The sequence below is a fragment of the Hippocampus comes genome, unplaced genomic scaffold, assembly GCF_001891065.2.
Source record: "Hippocampus comes isolate QL1 unplaced genomic scaffold, H_comes_QL1_v1.1 scaffold122, whole genome shotgun sequence".
Taxonomy (NCBI): Eukaryota; Metazoa; Chordata; class Actinopteri; order Syngnathiformes; family Syngnathidae; genus Hippocampus; species Hippocampus comes.
In genome coordinates this window covers 288,342-308,038 of record NW_017842059.1, presented here as the reverse complement: position 1 = coordinate 308,038, position 19,697 = coordinate 288,342, and the positions used below count along the sequence as shown (strand labels likewise).

Below are 19,697 nucleotides of genomic sequence, written 5' to 3'. Positions count from 1 at the left end.
TCCAACATTTCTCACCCCTCTCTCCACTCCAATCTCTCCCTCCCCATCTTGCAATCTCTCTCCATCTCTTGTTTCCAGTGTCTCTCTCCCCAAGCTCTCTCACCCATCCCATGTCTCGTTCCTGTCATCCTGTCACTCTGTCTCCCAAGTGCTCTCTTTTCAAATGTCTCCCATCCCTCACTTCCAATGTCTCTCTCTCTCTAGATCTCTCCCGCTCCGTGTTTCAATCCCATTCTATTCTTTTCCAATTCAGCATTCCTCCAATGTTTGTCGACCATGTCAGACAGACATGAAGACAACGTCCATGACAGAGCAGAGGTGATTTTTTTTTTGTCCTCAAACTCAAGAAAGACAATGAAAAGTCTGCGTTCAGTCCTTAATCTTAAATGTTAATACCTCAATCTCAAAATAATGTCCATGACAGACCAAAAGTAAATGTTCTATTCTACAAACCCAATTCCAATGAAGTAGGGACGTTGTGCGTTGTGTTAAACATGAGTAAAAACAGAACGTAATGATTTGCAAATCATGTTGAACTTATATGTAATGGAATACACCACAAAGACAAGATATTTCATGTTCAAACTGATACATTTGATTTGTTTTTAGCAAGTAATCATTAACCTTGAATTTTATGGCTGCAACACGTTCCAGAAAAGCTGGGACAGGTGGCAAAAAAGACTGAGAAAGTTGAGGAATGCTCATCAAACACCTGTTTGGAACATCCCACAGGCGAACAGGCTTACTGGGAACAGGTGGGTGGAAAGGTAGAAAGAAAGAAAGGCTTCACAAAAAAACGAGTTTTTGTTAAAAGACTTTATAGTGACTCTATTGTACAGTGATGAGGAGTGAGAGTCTAGCTCCATGGTGGAAATTTGCATAAAGAAATCTATGGTAGAGCAGCAACACAACAAATCACAGTTCAAATGTTCTCAACAAAAGGGCACAACACACGGATTACATTGCAACCAACCACAAGTGTGTGTCTCTGTTTTTGTGGCACTTCTCGTTTGTGTTAGTGGGGTGGAGGATCATACATTGTGTGTGTGTGTTTGTTGAAAGTGTGTTTTTTTTTTATTCCACTAATTGCACTTGAGGGTAAAGGAATGGGAATCGCAAGACCACATGGTTACATTTTCTTAGTTTTTTTTTTTTTTTGCATTATTAATATGATGGAAACGATTCAGCCTTTTCACAACACAAACGACAAAGAAAAAAGTTACACAAATTGTGTTCCAAACACCCAGCTCGGGAAGGACTACTACCGTGATGCTTTGCTATAACGCAGCTCTATCCTGCAGCTTACAGTGTACAGGGTGTTATTTAATTTTGTATGGTCATAACCATGTTGAATACAATTCAGTTTGACCAACTTGATCGAGGACAGGCAATCAATTTATTGTATTAATCCAGCCCAGGAAGCTTTTTTTTTTTAAATTATCAAGAGTCTTGCAGTATTTGCTGCATTCATTTAGCTGTCCTTAAATTAATGAATTGTATTTTTAATTAATATACCTCATTCAATAGTTAGTTAAATTACATAACTATTAGTAACATTTACAATTGTCTATTTAATTTTTAAATTTGATAATTGTTAACTGTAATATTAATTAGAAATAAGATAAAAAATTTGAATTATACATTACCGTATATTTTTTTACACAAATGCCAATCTGTTTTTAAAATCAAATGAGCCTAAAAATCTGCCCACCCCTGAACTAGACTGTAAGCAATAATAGTTACTTGAGTCACATTAGTTGAATTCGACTTTTATCTTTAAAATGCACAAGGATGATATAAAACTCTTGTTATCAAAAATTTGCAATGCTGGACCTTGCTCATATGAGTGGATTAAATAATACACAGGACACGATATCGGGGACTGCCGAGCTGGTTGCATCGAGGAGAATGACAATAGCGAATTAAAAAAAAAATAGTACAACCAATAAGCACAAAATATATTAACGTTAAAAAAAAAATCAGGTCATTGAGGCTCAACAAAAGTGAATTTACAAAGTCCACAATATACAGCAGATATGACATTATGGAGCAAATACAATAAAACATACAAAAGTGATTTGTAGCTGCAGCAGTGCAAAACCAAAAAAAAAACATCACAAAAGAGGAGTGATTAGTGCACGTTATCTCGAAGGAACATTCTGTCACAATGCAGCAGATTTTCAAACCTGAGTGCTGAAGAGAGTGGGTACGAGATGCGGCGGTAAAACCGGGATTGGGCGTACAATCAAAGCTGAGCTCCGGTGTTTGCATAAAAGCCAATCCTGCTGTGTTTACCATTCGTGTGAGAAAGGGGAGGCAGCTTGAAAAAGTTTCTTGAAAACCACCATGAGTGTAATGTGCATTCCAGGCCACTAGTAGGAAGCAGTGTGACATCAAGACACTTTATCTGACAGCGTCTTTTGAATGCAGTGGTGTCTCGACTTCGTACTTCAAAGTATTCCTGCAACTAAAGTACCTAAATTGCTCCTTTTTTCGCCCCACTTCATTCAAGTGGCGGCATATCCGAAGTTTAATCGCAACTCAAATTTTGGCCCGTAACACAAAGATAAATGAATGAATCAATCAATCAATCAATGAAGCAACGGCTCGCACCTGGAATTACTCTGAAATCGGGGCACTCTTCAGTCAACGTACCACTGAATATAAAGAGGTAAACCGAGTTTGAAATTTAATTCATTCCTGTTCCAAAATGCAAAAACACATATCCTGCAATGAAAAGATTCCGCAATAAAGTCAATATGGCGGATGCTCACTTTACGACACTCTGAATCTTGTCGGGTCTCACTCACAAAAGGTTTTCAGGATTTAGACCATGGATGCGCAACTCCAGTTCTCGAAAGCCGCTGTTTTGAGCTGATCTTTTGAATCGGTTGTGTTGGCGTGGGTTGACATATAATACAGGCAAGATAGCGGCACTCAAAGACCAGAGCTGGACATGCAGGTCAAACCGGCTAATGTGTCATTTTTAAAAATGAGCCCTATTTACAAACACAAAAAAAAACTGTGAAAGAGTACTTTTTCATTGGTGATCAGTTATAAATGGTGTCACTAGGCAGGAATGTTGTTGGTTCTGGAGTGTCAAAGTCATAGTGTGGCTGCGCACCTGCTGCGTCTCCTCGGCCTAACACACGCACACAGGCGATAATACACAAAAACACGCTCACTCATGTAACCACACACTGAAGAACGAAAACACATTCGTTCACACACCGGCATCCTAACACATCCTCACGCACTCAAACATGCATCATAACACACCTACCTGCAGACACCCTCATTTGGCAACACACACACGCGCGCGCGCACACACAAACGCTAATACACGCACATACTAACAAACCCACGCACACACACACACACACACACGCTAATACACGCACATACTAACAAACCCACATGCTAACACACGCTACCATACCCACGCGCAAACACACTTAACATACATCCGCCAAGGCGCTCATTCGTAAACACGCGCGCTAACACACACGCATGCTAGCACATACACACGAACTCCCACTCACGTTTACACACACGCACACTAACGCACACAATGCCAACAGTTACACAAACAGACACACGCACTAACACACGCGTGCATTAATATACACGGCAACAATACGTACTACCACTCATGTTCACACACACACTAGCACACGCATGCTAACAGGCACACGCACTAACATACACGTTAATGCGCTTGGACAAAGTCACTAACACACATGCAAAAACATATTAGCATACTGTACATGCGCGAAGAGACACTCACTCGCACATTGGCGCCGACACACACATCTGCTAACACACGTGCCAACGCAAACATGCAATGGCACACATGCCAACACACAGGCCATCATACAAACTAAGTAGCGTATTTAGCACCATGGCTCACTAGCGTGCAACTACAATCAAGAGGAGTGTGGTTGGTGCTTTTTACATTTTGTGCAAAATAAGAATTACATGATAAGCAGTAGTCGTCATTTTACTGGCTTCTTGGGATTATTTACATTTGAGTACTGTCCAAACAATCAACATTTTTAACAAAGATGCTCGTTGACAATCGTACAGTGAAAAAAAAGCTTCACAGTGACAATCTGGCTGCTGTTCCAATGTGGAATTAAAAAGGGGGGAAAAAAAAGTTTGAAATTTGTCGCACTGCTACACGTGGAGGCCAAATGGAGTTGAAAATGTAGCATCTGATGTTACATTCACGCATTGTGGTTTGAAAATAAGAATCCATTTCACATTCAGTTCGTAACAAATCAATACATGATCGAACTGTGATCATGAGTGTCCCAGGCTACAAGTAAAACGCACTTGCCATTGGTCTGAGGAATCTTTTGAGCTCATTATTTTCTCATAAAAAAGTTTGAGAATATTTTCACTTTTGAGCTTACCGGTTTAACGCTTACCTATTTTAGGTATTTTTTTTCTCCCCACAAAAGGGCCACACTGAATACCACCCCGCGCAAAAAGTGTATAATATTTTTTGCTCTGATGAGCTGACGTACATGCATCGTGATCTGGTCCTGATGGGTGAACACATAGCAACTTGATGAAGATGGGATCTTTTTTTTTTCTGCCGGCTGGCTTGGTGCCATTTCACAGCAAGACTCCTTGGTGGATTCTTCGGACAGGATGCCTCCAAGTGGATTCCTCTGGGCACATGTCTCAGGGCGGACGTCTCCTAGGCAACTTCTCAAGGTTGATTTTTAGAGGTGTTATTGTCCCGGTGGATGTCTCTTAGAGGATTCCTCAAGGTGGATGTCTCCAAGTTGATCTTTCCAAGTGATTTGTCCAACTTGATTCCTCTTGGAAGAATTCTCTGAGGGGACTCCTCCAGTTGGATGACACCAAGTCAATCTCTCCAGGGCTATTTCTACAGTTTGATTTTTCCAGGTGGATTTTTCGGAGGATTCCTGCAAGTGAATGTCTCCGGGTCGAGTTTTCCAGCTGAATTTTCTTACAAAATTTGTTCAGTTGGATTCCTATGGGTGGGTTTCAGCAGCTCGATGTCTGAAGTTGTGTGCCTCTGGGGCCATGACGTCAAGGTCAATTTCTGCAGGTGAATGACCCAAGGTGGGTGACTCGGGTTGGCCGACACCAGGCGGATCACTCAGGGTGGTCAATCCAAGAGGATGATTCCGGGTGACCAACTCCGAGCCGTTTTCTTTGGGTGGATGACTCCTGGTCTATTTCTCCCGGTCGACATCTCCGGGTAAACGTCCATGTAGATTTCTTTCGGTGGATGTCTTCAGGTGGATTTCACCAGGTAAATTTGTGAATCTCAGCCTGAAAGCAGAGCAGACATCCAGATGGAGTTCTTCGGGTGGCTTTGTGGATGTCATTCTGAAGGCCTCCAGCAGGTAAGCATACAGCGAGTGAGGGAAACTAAGAAGACTACAAAATAGGCAGATGACTTGACAGCGTGACACAGGGAACATAAACAACACACAGCAAAAAAAAAAGAATTTTAGAAGAACTTGTCATCTATGCGGAAGTGTGGCCGCGTGACATCATCTGGGTTAATGAAAACCGAAATGGACTTCCCGGGGTTCTCCGTGACCAGTTGCTGGAGCTTCTTGGCCAAGCGGTCGTCCGGCTGGTTCTCTCCGCCGGCATCCGACTGCGGCGATGGCAAGTTGCCGGTGCTGCCGCGCCACTGTAGCTCCACCGTCAGCCTGTTGGCGGCCTTGGCATGCTCGATGGTGGTGCGCAGGTGCTCAGCCGGGTCGGAGCGCACCGAGGACAGCTTGCGGGCATGCAGCACGGCGGTGTCATCTGAGAGATGCTCCAGCATGTTGCACTGCGGGATGAAATAGTTGGGGCACGTCTTGTTGACCAAGCAGTGCTGCAGGTCGTCGATCAGACCTAGCAGGAAGTGGGCGGAGAAGTCGTCCTGCGCCAGGTAGTTGGCGGGCAGCCGGTCGCAGGCCCACAGCATGACGCTGCGCAGGTGGTAGGGGCTCACCGCCTTGGGGCGTGACAGCAGCTTGACGATGATGGCCTTACACGCCTGGTAAGCTTGCATGAGGCCAGGCGAGATGCACTTCTTCAGTTGCACCTCGCTGCGGGCGAACGACAGCCGCCACTCGTTCTCCCGTCGGCCCTTGTGCGAGCAAGCTGGTACCAAGTAGAAGCCGCTGATAACCTCCTCCTCGGTGATCTTACCATCCCAGAAGTGGTTCTCCATCAGCCAGCTCTGGGCCACGGCCGGCCAGCCTTTGAAGGACACCACAGGCACAACGTCGTAGAGCATGCGGCTGCTGCCAACGCCAAGAATGACCGACACCACGGTGCCGTTGCGCTCCACCTTTTCCACGCGGGGAACGCCCCTCTGGGGTTTCTTCTGCACCTGTAAAGGTGGGAGCGTTTTATGACAATTGGAAGTACACCTCAGGGGTCAGTGCTTCGCCCAAAGCTTCCATTAATTGTTTCAGAAGCAATATGGTAATCATACCAGATTACATGATAATTTTTTATAACTACTACAAAAGCAACAGGTTTTTTTTCAAGCAAAGATCATACAGTATTACAAGAAAAAGCTCAAAACGGCATACTTTTCAAAATTCTTTTTACTATTACATGAATAAATTCAGATTTAAAAAAAAAATGTTTTTCATCCAGTCTTCCACAAATGAAATTATACATTTTTTTAGATTAAAGACCCTCATCAGTTTCTGTTGCACCTGTATAGGTACAAGTACTTGACAGTTGGAAATGCAGAATTTAGAATTATTTTTGTCAAAACTCTTGCGCCTCTGTGGTCAGTGCATGTCCGTAAACTTTTTCTGACATCACTTATTTACAATTAATACAGTGAAGCCCTGCATATTTGCTGTTCACTAGTCACTCAAGGTGCAACAATTAGTCAACAACTAATCGTTCATCAAAGTGATACTCGGATAATGGAGGGATAACAGTTGAATTTCCGCCTTCAACACTACAGCAAGTTCTACATGAAAGGAGACTGATTATCTTTGTATTGAATCAAAATAAAACATTTGCAAACATCTGCTTTTAATTTTGAAAAAAAATCTCAATCGACTAAAAAAAAAAAAAAAAAAAAACATTTAATCGACAGATTAATCAATTATGAAAAAAAAAAATCATCAGTTCCAGCCCTACTATTCACAAACTCTCCGTTCTTATATACTGAGGAACCTACAGTATCTTTAGCTATTTTGGAAAAAATCAAATTTAAAGTCCTTAGTGTAATGTGCTTTTTTTTGAAGATGTAATTAGTTGTTAGTTACTACAAACTATGTCTCTTTATTCTGTTATGTTACAATAAAACAAAAACAGACCTCCAGAAGCACCAGCGAGACGGCCTGGTAGAACCAGTCGGCCACCAACGTGGGTGAGAAGAAGTAGTTTGCGGCTCCGCTGATGTGCTCCACCACCGTGCAGCAGTCCTTCCACTTGCTGATGGTGCCCTCGTCAAAGAGGCGGAGGCTGAGCCAGGAGTGTCCCAGCGCCGAGTGTCTCATGTCCAGTGTAACTGGCTGATTGCGGTCATGCAGCTTGAGCGCCGGCACCAGCAGCGTGAAGTCCATGTCGTAGTCAGCGCCGCGCGCGTACACGCTCAGCTCATCCGGGTCCATGTCCACCACACCCTCGCGCACACCGCCCGACAGCAACAGGTACTCGTTGGCCACAGGCAGCTTCTGGTCCAGCTTTTGGACCATTCCTGGAGGACCCAGCAGGACACACAGAACATAAGATTGAAGAAAGCAAATACACTACAAAAGTGGCATGCCATCAGTGCCTTCAAAGCCTTCTCTGCAGGGACAAACACTATCAGAAGCACAGACCTACATTTACAACGGAATTAAAGTGGTAATCATTTATTTCCAAAAGTCTTTTGTATTCATTTCATAGTGCGTGTCTTTTTATTTTTTTTTCCCCAGTCAGATTTCAGCTTCTATGTGTTGCCATGGACATATTTCATCCAATGCCTTCAGGACCTCGTGCACGGCGTATGCATTTGCGTGCGTGTATTTAAAATGTGTGTGCGTTTATGTTTGTGTATTTACGTCTATTTATTTTCTTTTGTAATTTGTGTTAATGTGTGTATTTATCGATACATTTCTATGTGTGTGTGTAGTCTCCTCACCAAGCATGGAGAAGATGAAGTCCTTGGCCGTGTGTATCTCCAGGGCCCGTTGGTCGTCGTACTCGCGCTGGTCGTGCTTGCTGAACTCCTGGATGAGCCGGTTCAGATCCTCCATGCGGGATGCTGACCTGAAGTCCAACTCGGGGCCGACGCCGCCGCTGCCGTGGGGCAGTCTGCCGGCGGCGGCCATGGTGGGGCTGTTCCCGAGGCTTCCAGCCGAGCCGGCACGACTGGAGAGAGCAGGGGCGGCCATGATTCCTCCTCCACAGCGGTTTCAGCGGTCCTTCACACTTTGCTGCTGCCCAGGATGGTGAGCCGAAACGGGCGTAAACGAACCGAACCAACACCAGCGGACCGCATCAAAAATCACATCCACATCAGCTAACACAACAACCGGAAATAAGAGCTGCACTTCCGCTACTAGGTCTTCACAATTTGCCTCTTGCTTCATTGCGTGTCCAGTTCATGAAAGCTGTGTAAAGTGAATTAAAACAACTGATAGAACCACACATTAATATAACGTCACAGTCCAACTAATTTCACATACCAGATTAAAAAAAGAACTCTGTGAGTGTTTTATTGTGAAGATTTTGGCAGATGTGGCAAAAAAACTCGCAGAAGTGGAAGTCCTTTCCTGAAGTTAAATATATCTAAAATGTAATTAAGTTAAAAAATATTTACACAATAAATTGTATAGATTATTCGTATGGAACGAGACTATTTTGATGAAATAAAAATTAGAAAGTAGAAGTTCGAAAATGTAGACAGTCCAAGTAAAGAGTCATCAGTAAAATAAATACTCGATTAGAGTACAGACACATGCAAAATCTACTGAAGCAAAGTAACAAAACATTTTTAGTCCTATTTATTGTTTTGTTCGTCCGACTGATTATGCGTTGTCCTTCTGGTTTATTCAACCAACCGTCTCCAGCTTCTCTTGACAGTTGTGCGCTCCCCGACCCGGAAGTGAACAGTTGCTCCAACATGGCGGCATGGAGGAGCTACGGCGTTTTACTCTTCCGGACCAGTGAGGACGTTCTCCGGAGCGTAAGGGGAGGCAGGTGGGAGACTTAGCCGAAGGGAGGGAAACCTGGCCGGCTGTCAGACAAGCGAACCCCCGCTGCTCTAAGTTAGCAATGTTAGCATCTTAAAACAGTGGAATTGAAACTGGCGCTGGCCAGCCGGTAAATTGTAGATTTTTTACAAGATAGCCGTGTTTGTAAAGTTACTTTGATATGTCTGTGTAGTTTATTAATTGTGTAAATGCTACAAAAAGCGTGTATATAAATATGTTTTATTATTTCGGCAATATTTGCCGTTCTCCTACTGCCACATTTCTCGACCCATTGAAACAATTCCAACTTAAAAATATTCACGCCATGGCAACCATTTTCCATCATCCAAAAGTCCTACTTTTGACATAGTTCGACACTTTCCAAAAAAAATTATTGTTTTTGAAGAATGGAGACGTTTTAAAAATTTTACTCATAATGTCATATTTCTTAACCTAACCGATTCAAACCAGTCTAACTTGAAACTGTTCATCTTATTCAGGACATCTTTGGAACAATATATCACATTCTGCAAATTTTCATAATGGAATTCTCAAGATAAGAGATATTTTGTATATCGACATTGCCCTTTCTCATTTCTTGACAGGTTCAACGCATCCAACACTCATGAGTTAAGTTTTGTTGTTCTCCGTGTGTTTAGCAGGTGGACTCACAACTTGCAGCAGCGTTCCAGCTTCCGCAAAGTCGCCAAGAAGCCTGAAAGCAAAAAAGTTGAGGATGAACTTGGACACTTCGACTCATCAGAAGTGGCTTCCCACCGGCGGACATCCAGCCCTCACTGGGAATCGCCTCCTCCTTCGTCACCTAGCTCGCCGCGAGCATTTGGCCGGCTGGTGCGCCCGTTGCTTTTCACCGTGGGGGTAGGTGGTGTCATAGACACATACATAGTGGTTCTTTAAGAAAATAGTGGCAGAGTTTTTTTTGTTTGTTGGGGGTTTTTTTGTGTGTGATATGAGCCATTGTTCATTTTTTTCTTTGCTTTGACATGAGCAGACTTTGCGTAAGCAAAAGGGTGAGGAAAATTTTGAGATATGAGTACTGTCTGATGTCAGTAAATTCAACTCACTCAACAACAAGCAGCAGTTTGGGAAAAAGTGAACAGTTCTTTAAAAAATAAAAGAGGCATCAAGCTTTTTACTGCCACTCCCAATACACATACAGGCAAATATTCTTTCTCTTCTGAAAAGAATGGGAACTATTACTGCACCTTACTGAGATGAAGTGGTCATCGCCATATACTGTACTGTACAGTGAACCCCCACTATTTATAGAGGCCAGGGACAAAGTTCACCTGCAAATCGTGAAAATCAGTGTATAATTTATTCCCATAATGAATTCACTGATGGGGAAAAAAAATTCAACCCAAACGTTATTAAAAAAAAGATGATAAAATGCCAGCAAGTGTCCCCCATAAAAACATTTAATACAACTTTAATAACCGATTGATGGGATAGTTTTTAAAATTATATGTAATGAATAAAATAACATTTTTGGTCCCTTAACACTTACAACTATAAAGACATAAATTACAGAGAATTTGACTGTTTTCCAGTACTTTGCCTTTTAGTATTTGTTTAGCTTTACAACAGAGGGGACATTTTGCAAAACTAAGCCAATTTTTTTTTTTTTTAATAGCTAATATCGGCAGAGCAATACAGGACATACATTCCTCCAAGCGACGCATGTGCATGTGCTGACTTCCTGTCAGTTTACAGGCTGCTCCTTCGGCTCGGCGGCTATCTGGCAGTACGAGTCGCTCAAGTCTCGCGTGCAGGGCTACTTTGATGAACTGCGAGCCGATTGGCTGGAGAGGGTGCGGCCGCAGAAGCGAGGGGACGTCCGCAAGGAGGTGTGCAGATTGACTGACATCCGTGCCCCGCTCACACATGCTTTGACCTTATCTCTGATTGGTTGGTTGTGTCTCAGGTCAATCAATGGTGGAACAGTTTGAGTGAGGGACAGAGGACAGTCACAGGTGAGCTGACTGCCAGGGGCTATGCATTCATTCATCTGTCTCCCCACACAGTTGTGTCTGTGTATTCTCATGCCTGTCTGTTTATTCTCTCACCTGTCTTTCCATTCGCTGGACTGTCCTCCCATTCTCTTGTCCATCTATTAGGCATGGGCACTTACCGCCTTGATGGTTTACTTCATTTTTAAAAAGTCAAAGTTTCAGTTACAGCTACAACTGTCCTTCACCGGTAATGAGCATTTTTTTTTTGAGGGCCTTCCAAAGCAGGCAAAGTCCAGCTGCAATATGATTGGTTGGTTGCAGAGATCACTAAACAAGTCGCCTATTTGAAGATCATTGAAGAGGCCAGCGGCTTTTTTTTCCCCTCTCCTCCTCGGCTGAACAGAGACGGACGGGAGTACTGAGCAGTTGCACACAGGTGGGAGGTGGAGGTACTGGTGCCAGTGCGTACTAGTGAGCCCCAAGGACAACATTAACAGCATTTAAGTCTGTTGTAAAAATAGCTCACCAGTGACAGTAGGAGAAAGAAAAGATGACATTTTGGAGCTGCAATTTTAAATGACCGTGATACAATGATAGTTTTGCTTATGATTAACTTACTGCCAGAATCTAATATCAGCTTTTTTTTTCTTTTTTTCTTTTTTTTTTTGGTCCGGTCACGCCATCTACCTGTCCTTCTCTCTTCCCCTAACTTTCTCTCCACTTGTTCATCCGTTTATACTCCTACTTGTCTATCTGTACCTTCACTCATACGTCTGTCCATTTGCTCATCTTGTCTTTTTAAAGTTAGATATGATATCCACTGTGTCGCGTTTGTTTCTCAGCCATCCTAGCCGCTAACGTGGTTGTGTTCTGCTGCTGGCGAGTCCCGTGGCTGCAGCGCTCCATGTTCAAGTACTTCACCGCAGACCCCGTTTCCAGTCAGACAAACATAATTTTTGGCACTTTTATAATGGCAATCAAATTCCTATTTGTGTTAATATATTGTGTGCGTGTTTGACTACAGAGACATTGTGTTCTCCGATGCTGCTGTCCACCTTCAGCCACGTGTCCTTCTTCCATATGGCCGCCAACATGTATGTCCTGTGGAGCTTCTCCACCAGCGCCGTCTCCATGCTGGGAAGGGAACAATTTCTGGCTGTCTATATGTCGGCTGGTAATAATGCGACATGCACACACACTCACAGACCCATATAGTACACATTCACGCTAACCGACACATCCACAGGTAGACACGCATCGGCAGATAAATATGGGCATTGACGCAGACAACAACACACACACACGCACACACACAGAGCTACAGACAGACGCAAACATACATAGGTAGACAGACACCAAACTAACTGAAACTAGCTCTCACATACCTAAAACGAACTGTAATTATAGCGAAAATGTCCTTTCTGTTACGATCATACATGGGCTTTCAGGATTCACTTTGTGTATTTATATGGCTGTGGCTTTATCTCCGCACAGAAAAAGAAAGGCCAAACAGTTGTTTATGAATTAAGAATAGTAGTTTACTTTTTTTTTTTTTTTTTTTTTTTACACAACACTAAGTGAGCTTTTTTTTCTTAACTCTTGCATATATTTAAAATAAAAGCTACGGTTAATGCAAATTAAAATGAAGTATTAAAAAGTGTGCCCTAAAGATAACTACATTTAAAAACCAAGTCAAAACGAAATAAAAATTTACCAAAATTAAACAAATCTAAAACTATAACCCGGAAAGACATGCTTATTGATAAGAAAACACTCTGAAAGATACAGACAGATACACAAACTTATATACAGATGTACATATTCCCATGAAGGCAGACACACTGAGACAGACAGACACACACATGCATACAGTCATGCACACAATCATACTGACAGATGGTCATAAATAGATACACACACACACACACACACGCGCACTGAAACGTACACACAATAGATGCACACACAGGTTTACATCCAAATACACACCTGCACAGGCAGACAAAGATAAGCATGTACACAAATAATAGACACACATGTACACAGACACAAACAAAAGTGCAGACACATGCTCATTTGTGCTGATCTGGTTCTGTGTGTGTGTGTGTGTGTGCGTGTGTGTGTGTGTGTGTGTGTGTGTGTGTGTGTGTGTGTGTGTGTGTGTGTGTGTCCCTGCTCGCTCAGGCGTGATTTCCACCTTCTTCAGCTACGTGTGCAAAATGGCCACCGGGAGGTTTGGTCCCTCTCTGGGAGCGGTGAGCTACTTCCTGCGTCATGAAGCGTCATCATCACATAATCCGTCATGGTACTGTGCAGTATATGCTGAATATGAAATGTGATGTGCGTGTTTTTAGTCGGGAGCCATCATGACCATCCTTGCTGCCGTTTGCACCAAAATGCCTGAAGCCAAACTGGCCATCATCTTCCTCCCGATGTTCACTTTCAGTGCGGCCAACGTAAGACTGTCCTGTATATTCACGCAGCTGTCTGTCCATTGACAAAGCTCTGTCTATCCATTTGTCCATTCACTCGTCTCGCTCTCTTTGTCTCTGCGCAGGCACTGAAGGCGATTGTTGCCATGGATACGGCAGGTCTGGTGCTGGGATGGCGCTTTTTCGACCATGCGGCTCACCTGGGTGGCGCCATGTTTGGCATGTAAGTTGGAAGCGGGTCAGGCCGCAGTACAGCTCCAATCCACACGAGGGTACCGACAGTGTTGAAATGAGTTGAGGAGCTTCCTCCACCCTTTTCCCCCTTCATAGCAAACAAAAACTGTACACCATTCGTATTAAGAAATAGCAATCTTATGAATTGTTATATATTGTAGTACTGTAATTTGTTTGGCAGATGAACCGGTAACAGTTGTTTGAATGCATTCAATTTGTATTCTGCTTCCTCCCCCAGTTGGTACATCCTCTTTGGACACGAGCTGATATGGAAGAACCGCGAGCCTTTTGTTAAGTTTTGGCATGAGCTACGGACTGGTCGGGGTGGCGGAAACGGGGGCGAGCGAGGAGGCTCCACGTAGGACGTTTGAATGGACTCGAGTGAATGACTCGTTCTCCCAACTTGATCGATACTTGTTGTAAACTTGATAAATAATTGCTGTACAGATCAGCCATTTGGCGTACTTCCCATGAAGATCTCCAAGCGTAGTTCTTACTTTATTATTGAAGTCTTGAAAATGATGTTTCATCACATGATTAGTAATTGTTGATCTTTTTATTCTTTCCCCAATTGTCTTGACAAAGTGCAAGCCAAGACACTAAGCTGATTCAATTTGGGTGGAGATTGACCTTGACTCAATCAGGAACAAGGTCAGAAATGTAACACCACTTCAAGTCACATGTCAAATTGAAACCCTGGATGAGGGCTTTCTAGCAATGTCATTATTTTGATAATACACTCTTAAAAATGACACAGTGGCCCCCATTTTTAATTTAAATGTTACAATTATAAGTTGGTAACATTTGCTACACTGACTTGTTATACTGACAAGTCAGTACAAAACCATGTTTGGTGACATGGTGTGGCACTTTGGCAAGATTCCCACTTTCACAGTTTAGGTGACGTAAACAGACCTCTTGCTTTATTTTGTTTTATGTATTTCTGCGACACCAATAAAGGCACCATCTACAATCTCCAGCAGGGAGCATTTGGATTGGACTACCTGTTAAACCAACAAATCCCAGGGTGATGGAGTTCTGTAATTAATTTAGCCTCATATTAGGTCAAAAAAATGACCAGGGAAGACTGCTTTTTAACATGACAAATTAGCATTAAATCAGTTACCGTGTCCAGTAAACTTTGGAGTGATTTTTTTTTTAAACTGAATTTAGATGAGTCCACTTTGACTGACAGCAGATGACCTGCAAACAAGAGCTGTTTGACAGTCTGAAGTCCACAAACTGGCTCTCTCACACACAAAGTGTGTTTTTAAATGAAAATAGAAAAACCCAAAAACCCAACTTCACTAATGAGCTTGAATCAAGTTCCTTGATAGCATTTAATTGGTTTCCCCTCAAGTAAATGTGAATTATGTTTGTTTGAGCCTCTTGCTGAGTTTTAAGGTGAAACTGCGATTTTGGCGGGGAGACACGGACGAGTGTTTTGGAGGGTCGGCCTTCTGAAGAGTTCGTCGACCCGAAACGCGGTTCAGAGCGCTCAATGCCTCACATCGGCTTTCACATCACACAAGTAAACTGAAAGCACCACTGTGGACGTTAATAAACCGCAACTCCTCATCGCTCTCTTTCCACAGACTTGAGCAGACGGTAAGAACTCGACCATTTGGGTCGCTTTATTGTTTTCGAAACTAAGTAGACTACAGTGATGTCCTCTCAGGCTTAACATTTTTACATTTCACCTTATTTTTCTTTTTTTTAACCGCATCTTACTGCACTCTGAGACACTTTATTTACCATGAAGATCTTCTTGAGTGTGTTTTTATTATTGTGTGGAAAACCCTTTCACAGAACCATGGGAGAATACAATTTTGTTCTGCGTCTTTCAGTGACAGATTTTTATGAAATTAATCTGTTCTAGGCAGCGCTTTTGTTGCACAAGAGTTTTTGTCAAGCTCTGGGCTTTGATGGAATTCCAGCCAAAATCTGTAGTAATGGTTTGTCTTTGGAGGACCCCTGGAAATGGCCAAAACGAGCCTGAAATGACTACCAGTTTTTCCAACCAAAATACCAGACTTTGTTTTTTCCAGGCATGGCTTCTTGAGAGTCTTTTTTTGGGGTCTACTCATAATAGAAACATCTAACAAGTTTTATGTTATGTCAATTTTTTATTTGTGTGTGTGTAAAGGCTGTTCTACCGCAACTCATTACACTTTTCCACCACGTTATGGCCACACTGAATGACAAAAAGTCAATTGTTGTAAACAAATTTGTTTCATTCAACTGTCTGGTGTAAATATTACAAATTTGGTTGCAGTTGGACAAAATCTCTGGGACAGGTTTGTTTTTAAAGGGCAAATGGAAATGTACAAAATTACCTATAAGTGACGGCTTTGAACCGAAATGGTAAACGACCTGTGGGATTTTAGGCATGCTTTTATGGACTTTTTTTGTAGGTCTATTAAACGGAGACATGTCGACCAAATTTTATGTTGCAAAGTCAAACCGTCTGCAGGGGCTACGTTGTCAAAACATCTGAAGGACCCTTGCAAATGACCAAAAACAATCCTAATATGGTGGATTCAAACCTAAACGGCTGACTGTTTTTTGTCTTTTCGGGTATGGCGTCTTGACTTTTTTTTTTGTGGGTCAATTCGTGATAGACATATCACACAAATTTCATGTTTCTCAGGCATTTTTTAAAATCTGGGAGGTGCAACCATAATGATTGGTGACTTCTTATGTCCTTTCAGCTTCTTGAAACTTTTTGTAGATCTACGAATGACAGATGTGCCCCCCAAATTTCCCATTGCTAAGTCAAACTGAAATTTGTTTCATGTTTGTGGGTGCAGCGCATCATGTCCATGGGCCTGCAGATTTGCGGCCTGGTTGCAGGCGTGCTTTCGTGGTGTCTTCAGTCCAGCTGCACATCGTCGCAGCTGTGGAAGGTTCGGAGTCAGGCGGAGTCTCTGAGTAGCAGCCAGTGGCAGTTTGAGGGCCTCTGGATGAGCTGTGCAGCCACCTCGCTGGGAACGCTGCAGTGTCAAAAGTTCAAGACGCTGCTTGGCCTGCCAGGTCAGTGGGACATCATCAGACACGACTGTATGTCCACAGTGTTGAAACACTGTGAAACGTAACTTTGTTACTTCATCAATGCCTTGGTTTTTAAAGGAATTTACAGTAGTTACCGTACCTTGCGCACTATAAGGCCCACCTAAAAGCATTCAATTTTCTCAAAAGCTATCAGTGCGCCTTATAATCGGATGCACCTCATATATGGATCAATATTCTGACTTTTTGGACATAGTATTTTAAATGTTAAGTAAAGAAAGCGCTTTGTTACAGCTGCAGGTTATATTTTGCAGTTTGTAGTGTCACACGCTTTTCACACATACATCCAACACTATAGTTTGTCCACATGTATATCTGACACGACAACTTGGTAACATGCACGGTACATGGATGTTTGTAACATGTACATCAGACACTACAATATGCCCATGCGTGTATGTGTTTGGTCAGTGCATGTGCAGGTGTGTCGTGCTCTGATGATGTCATCTCTGGTGGTGGGCCTGGCCGCAATCATCGTGTCCATTTTGGGTCTGAAGTGCAGTAAAGTGGGCGGAGGCTCCGATCAAGTTAAAAGACAATTTCTCTTGAGTGGAGGCGTCATGCTCATCCTGTCAGGTGAAGAGATGCTTGGGACAAACATCGGCACGCAATTTCGATGACGCCCAACAAATGACAACATTACAGTCTGTCTGTCTGTTTGTCTTCTTACCGGCCTGTCTGTCCAGGAATGTCCACCCTTATCGCGGTGTCTTGGTATGCTGGCAGAGTGATCCATGATTTCTACAATCCTCTATACAATGGAGTCAGGTGACCGTCGTGATTATGACGATGACAATAACGATGATGATGGTGACAATAATCATATTTATGGTGATGATAACACAATGATAATCAGGATGACAATGACAATCATGTTATGATGATGATCATAACTTTGATGATTGTGACAGTGATGACAGTCATGATGACAACAACCATGATGATGATCATGGCTACAATGCTATAAAGACGACAATCATGTTGATGTGATGATGGCGTTGACAACATGCATAATGATGGTGACTTTATTTGAGGGTGATGCCGAGAATTATGCTAACAATTACAGCAACAATGGCAATTGTGATGATGATATTGATGACAATGACTACTGACAATTGTAGTGATGATGACCACAATGATGATCACGATGATGACGACGACAATCATAATTATGGTGGTGAAACAACAATAATTAATCAGGACGATAACAATCATGATTCTGATGACATTGACATGATTATGATTATGATTGTAATGCTGATGATAAAAACAATCAGAATTAGAATATGAGGATGAAGACAATGTCAATAATAATTCTGATGATGATGATGATGACAATATGATTATGAAACGACAATCATCATTATGATTAAGACCGATACCGTGAATCATGTGACAACAAGGGCACACTGACAGTCATGATAAAGATGACAATCATGAAGACGGTGACAACACTGGTCATTTCAAGCTGATGACATGATGACAACAACGTCAGTGATGATGATGATAAGGAGGAGGAGAAGGAGGATGAAGAAGACACATGAATGCATTGCAGGTTCGAGCTGGGCACTGGTCTGTATCTGGGCTGGGCAGCTTCCGGTCTGGCGCTGCTGGGAGGTGCAATGTTGTGTTGCTCCGGCAGAGAAAGCGCTTCCTCCTCATCCTTCCCACCTGCACGGTATGCATCAATGAAATCCATCCTGCAGTACAGTACACCCTTCTGCACTCACAGGGGGCAATGACATACCGCTCATTACTTTTTCCTCCTTTTTTTTTTTGTCTTTAAACATTTTTTTAAATGTGTTTATTTTTAGTTTTTGTTCTTATTTGCATTTGTACAAGTGATTCGACATGATCATTTTTCCCACGCAGACATTTTTCGTACAACTACTCCAAAAGCGGTCAAGGTCATAACATGAACATCTACAGAGCAGCACAAGCTTCAGAAGGCTCCGGGAGCACCAAAGCTTATGTGTGAGCCGGTCCCTGAACGCATCATCACACTTCCACCCGGAACCATCACGATTGCATGTTTTTGTAACCATTTTACTGTCTGAGTTCTGTATCACTTTAGGTCATGAATTCGGAGGGGATCACGTACCTTTTTGGGTGAAAATAAAAATGATGACTCACAACTTTATTGAATTTTATCGTAATTTGTTGAGTATTAAAGATGTTTAATGTTCATTTTATATTAAAAATTTGTTGTGGTAACCTCATAACTTGTGTTGTATTTCAAGCTGAAATGTACGCAGCCCAATTCTATTGGCCATTTATTAGCTCTTTTAAAATTGGCAAAAATTGGCAGATTTGTGGGGGGGAGGGGGTATTTTTCCTATTTTCCTTTCCTGTCTTTTAAAAAAAAATTTAACACAGTAACACATTACAACATAAGACAAAGACAACGATGTTCAAACACAAAAAAAAAAAAAATTGGATTTTTGCTCATTTCTCTGTAAAATTAAACGTACTAATTGACAAAGTATTATAAAACATTCAAATTTTCTGCCTGTATTTTATTATTGTAAGTGTTAAGGGACCCAAACATTACATATTTTATTAATTAGTAACCAATTACTCAGTTATCGGAATTTTATTCTTCCAAATATCTGCATCGGCCTGTAAGAATCCATCACGTCTGGGTCTTTGTTTTGATTTCAAATTACAGTTTCAAGCAAGGGGTTAGAGTTCAAATGTAGGTTTTAAAACAAGGGTTGGTGCTTCAAATTAGGTTTGTAAGAAAGGGTTAGGCTTTTAAAAATTACACTTCAAGACATTTTAAATTTCAAACATGGTTTATA

General features: G+C 42.2%; 3 protein-coding genes and 1 long non-coding RNA gene across 6 annotated transcripts; 2 read left to right on the top strand and 2 right to left on the bottom strand.

Annotated features, from left to right (window-relative positions):
- Positions 1–370: 370 nt before the first annotated feature.
- LOC109510740 (uncharacterized) lies at positions 371–18,454 on the bottom strand. Its single transcript, XR_002167179.1, has 3 exons — positions 17,697–18,454; positions 1,541–1,544; positions 371–381 (listed from the first exon to the last, which is right to left on the bottom strand). It is a non-coding gene; the product is annotated as an uncharacterized LOC109510740 (long non-coding RNA).
- LOC109510733 (protein MB21D2) lies at positions 1,144–8,652 on the bottom strand. 2 transcript variants are annotated; one of them, XR_002167177.1, is made up of 4 exons: positions 8,135–8,652; positions 7,326–7,708; positions 3,549–6,373; positions 1,144–3,497 (listed from the first exon to the last, which is right to left on the bottom strand). XR_002167177.1 is itself a non-coding variant. In XM_019861270.1 (3 exons), the coding sequence occupies exons 1-3, from the start codon at positions 8,385–8,387 to the stop codon at positions 5,492–5,494; spliced, it is 1,518 nt and encodes a 505-aa protein (XP_019716829.1). In that variant the 5' UTR covers positions 8,388–8,652; the 3' UTR covers positions 1,144–5,491. The 2 variants fall into 2 exon arrangements, 1 of the variants encoding a protein (XP_019716829.1); XM_019861270.1 differs by having other exon boundaries at positions 1,144–6,373.
- parlb (presenilin associated, rhomboid-like b) lies at positions 9,076–14,806 on the top strand. Of its 2 annotated transcripts, none has more exons than XM_019861273.1 (10): positions 9,076–9,195; positions 9,848–10,067; positions 10,916–11,056; positions 11,134–11,182; positions 12,004–12,099; positions 12,186–12,335; positions 13,346–13,416; positions 13,516–13,617; positions 13,719–13,816; positions 14,066–14,806. In XM_019861273.1, the coding sequence occupies exons 1-10, from the start codon at positions 9,119–9,121 to the stop codon at positions 14,187–14,189; spliced, it is 1,128 nt and encodes a 375-aa protein (XP_019716832.1). In that variant the 5' UTR covers positions 9,076–9,118; the 3' UTR covers positions 14,190–14,806. The 2 variants fall into 2 exon arrangements, with proteins under 2 accessions (XP_019716832.1, XP_019716833.1); XM_019861274.1 differs by having other exon boundaries at positions 9,077–9,195; positions 9,851–10,067.
- Positions 15,239–19,115, top strand: LOC109510738 (claudin-7-like). Its single transcript, XM_019861280.1, has 6 exons — positions 15,239–15,435; positions 16,638–16,860; positions 17,308–17,472; positions 17,583–17,664; positions 18,452–18,574; positions 18,769–19,115. The coding sequence occupies exons 2-6, from the start codon at positions 16,644–16,646 to the stop codon at positions 18,872–18,874; spliced, it is 693 nt and encodes a 230-aa protein (XP_019716839.1). The 5' UTR covers positions 15,239–15,435; positions 16,638–16,643; the 3' UTR covers positions 18,875–19,115.
- Positions 19,116–19,697: the final 582 nt, after the last annotated feature.

What these genes read in the sequence shown, in the direction of transcription:
- LOC109510733 (XM_019861270.1), bottom strand. Translation starts at nt 8,387, where the DNA reads ATGGCCGCCCCTGCTCTCTCCAGTCGTGCCGGCTCGGCTGGAAGCCTC. An exon ending in CTTCATCTTCTCCATGCTTG is followed by an intron (nt 7,709 to 8,134) that starts GTGAGGAGACTA and finishes TGGGTCCTCCAG; the next exon opens with GAATGGTCCAAAAGCTGGAC. An exon ending in TCTCGCTGGTGCTTCTGGAG is followed by an intron (nt 6,374 to 7,325) that starts GTCTGTTTTTGT and finishes CCACCTTTACAG; the next exon opens with GTGCAGAAGAAACCCCAGAG.
- LOC109510738 (XM_019861280.1), top strand. Translation starts at nt 16,644, where the DNA reads ATGTCCATGGGCCTGCAGATTTGCGGCCTGGTTGCAGGCGTGCTTTCG. An exon ending in CGTCATGCTCATCCTGTCAG is followed by an intron (nt 17,473 to 17,582) that starts GTGAAGAGATGC and finishes CTGTCTGTCCAG; the next exon opens with GAATGTCCACCCTTATCGCG. An exon ending in TCATCCTTCCCACCTGCACG is followed by an intron (nt 18,575 to 18,768) that starts GTATGCATCAAT and finishes TTTCCCACGCAG; the next exon opens with ACATTTTTCGTACAACTACT.
- parlb (XM_019861273.1), top strand. Translation starts at nt 9,119, where the DNA reads ATGGCGGCATGGAGGAGCTACGGCGTTTTACTCTTCCGGACCAGTGAG. An exon ending in CGTTGCTTTTCACCGTGGGG is followed by an intron (nt 10,068 to 10,915) that starts GTAGGTGGTGTC and finishes ACTTCCTGTCAG; the next exon opens with TTTACAGGCTGCTCCTTCGG. An exon ending in GGGACAGAGGACAGTCACAG is followed by an intron (nt 11,183 to 12,003) that starts GTGAGCTGACTG and finishes TTTGTTTCTCAG; the next exon opens with CCATCCTAGCCGCTAACGTG.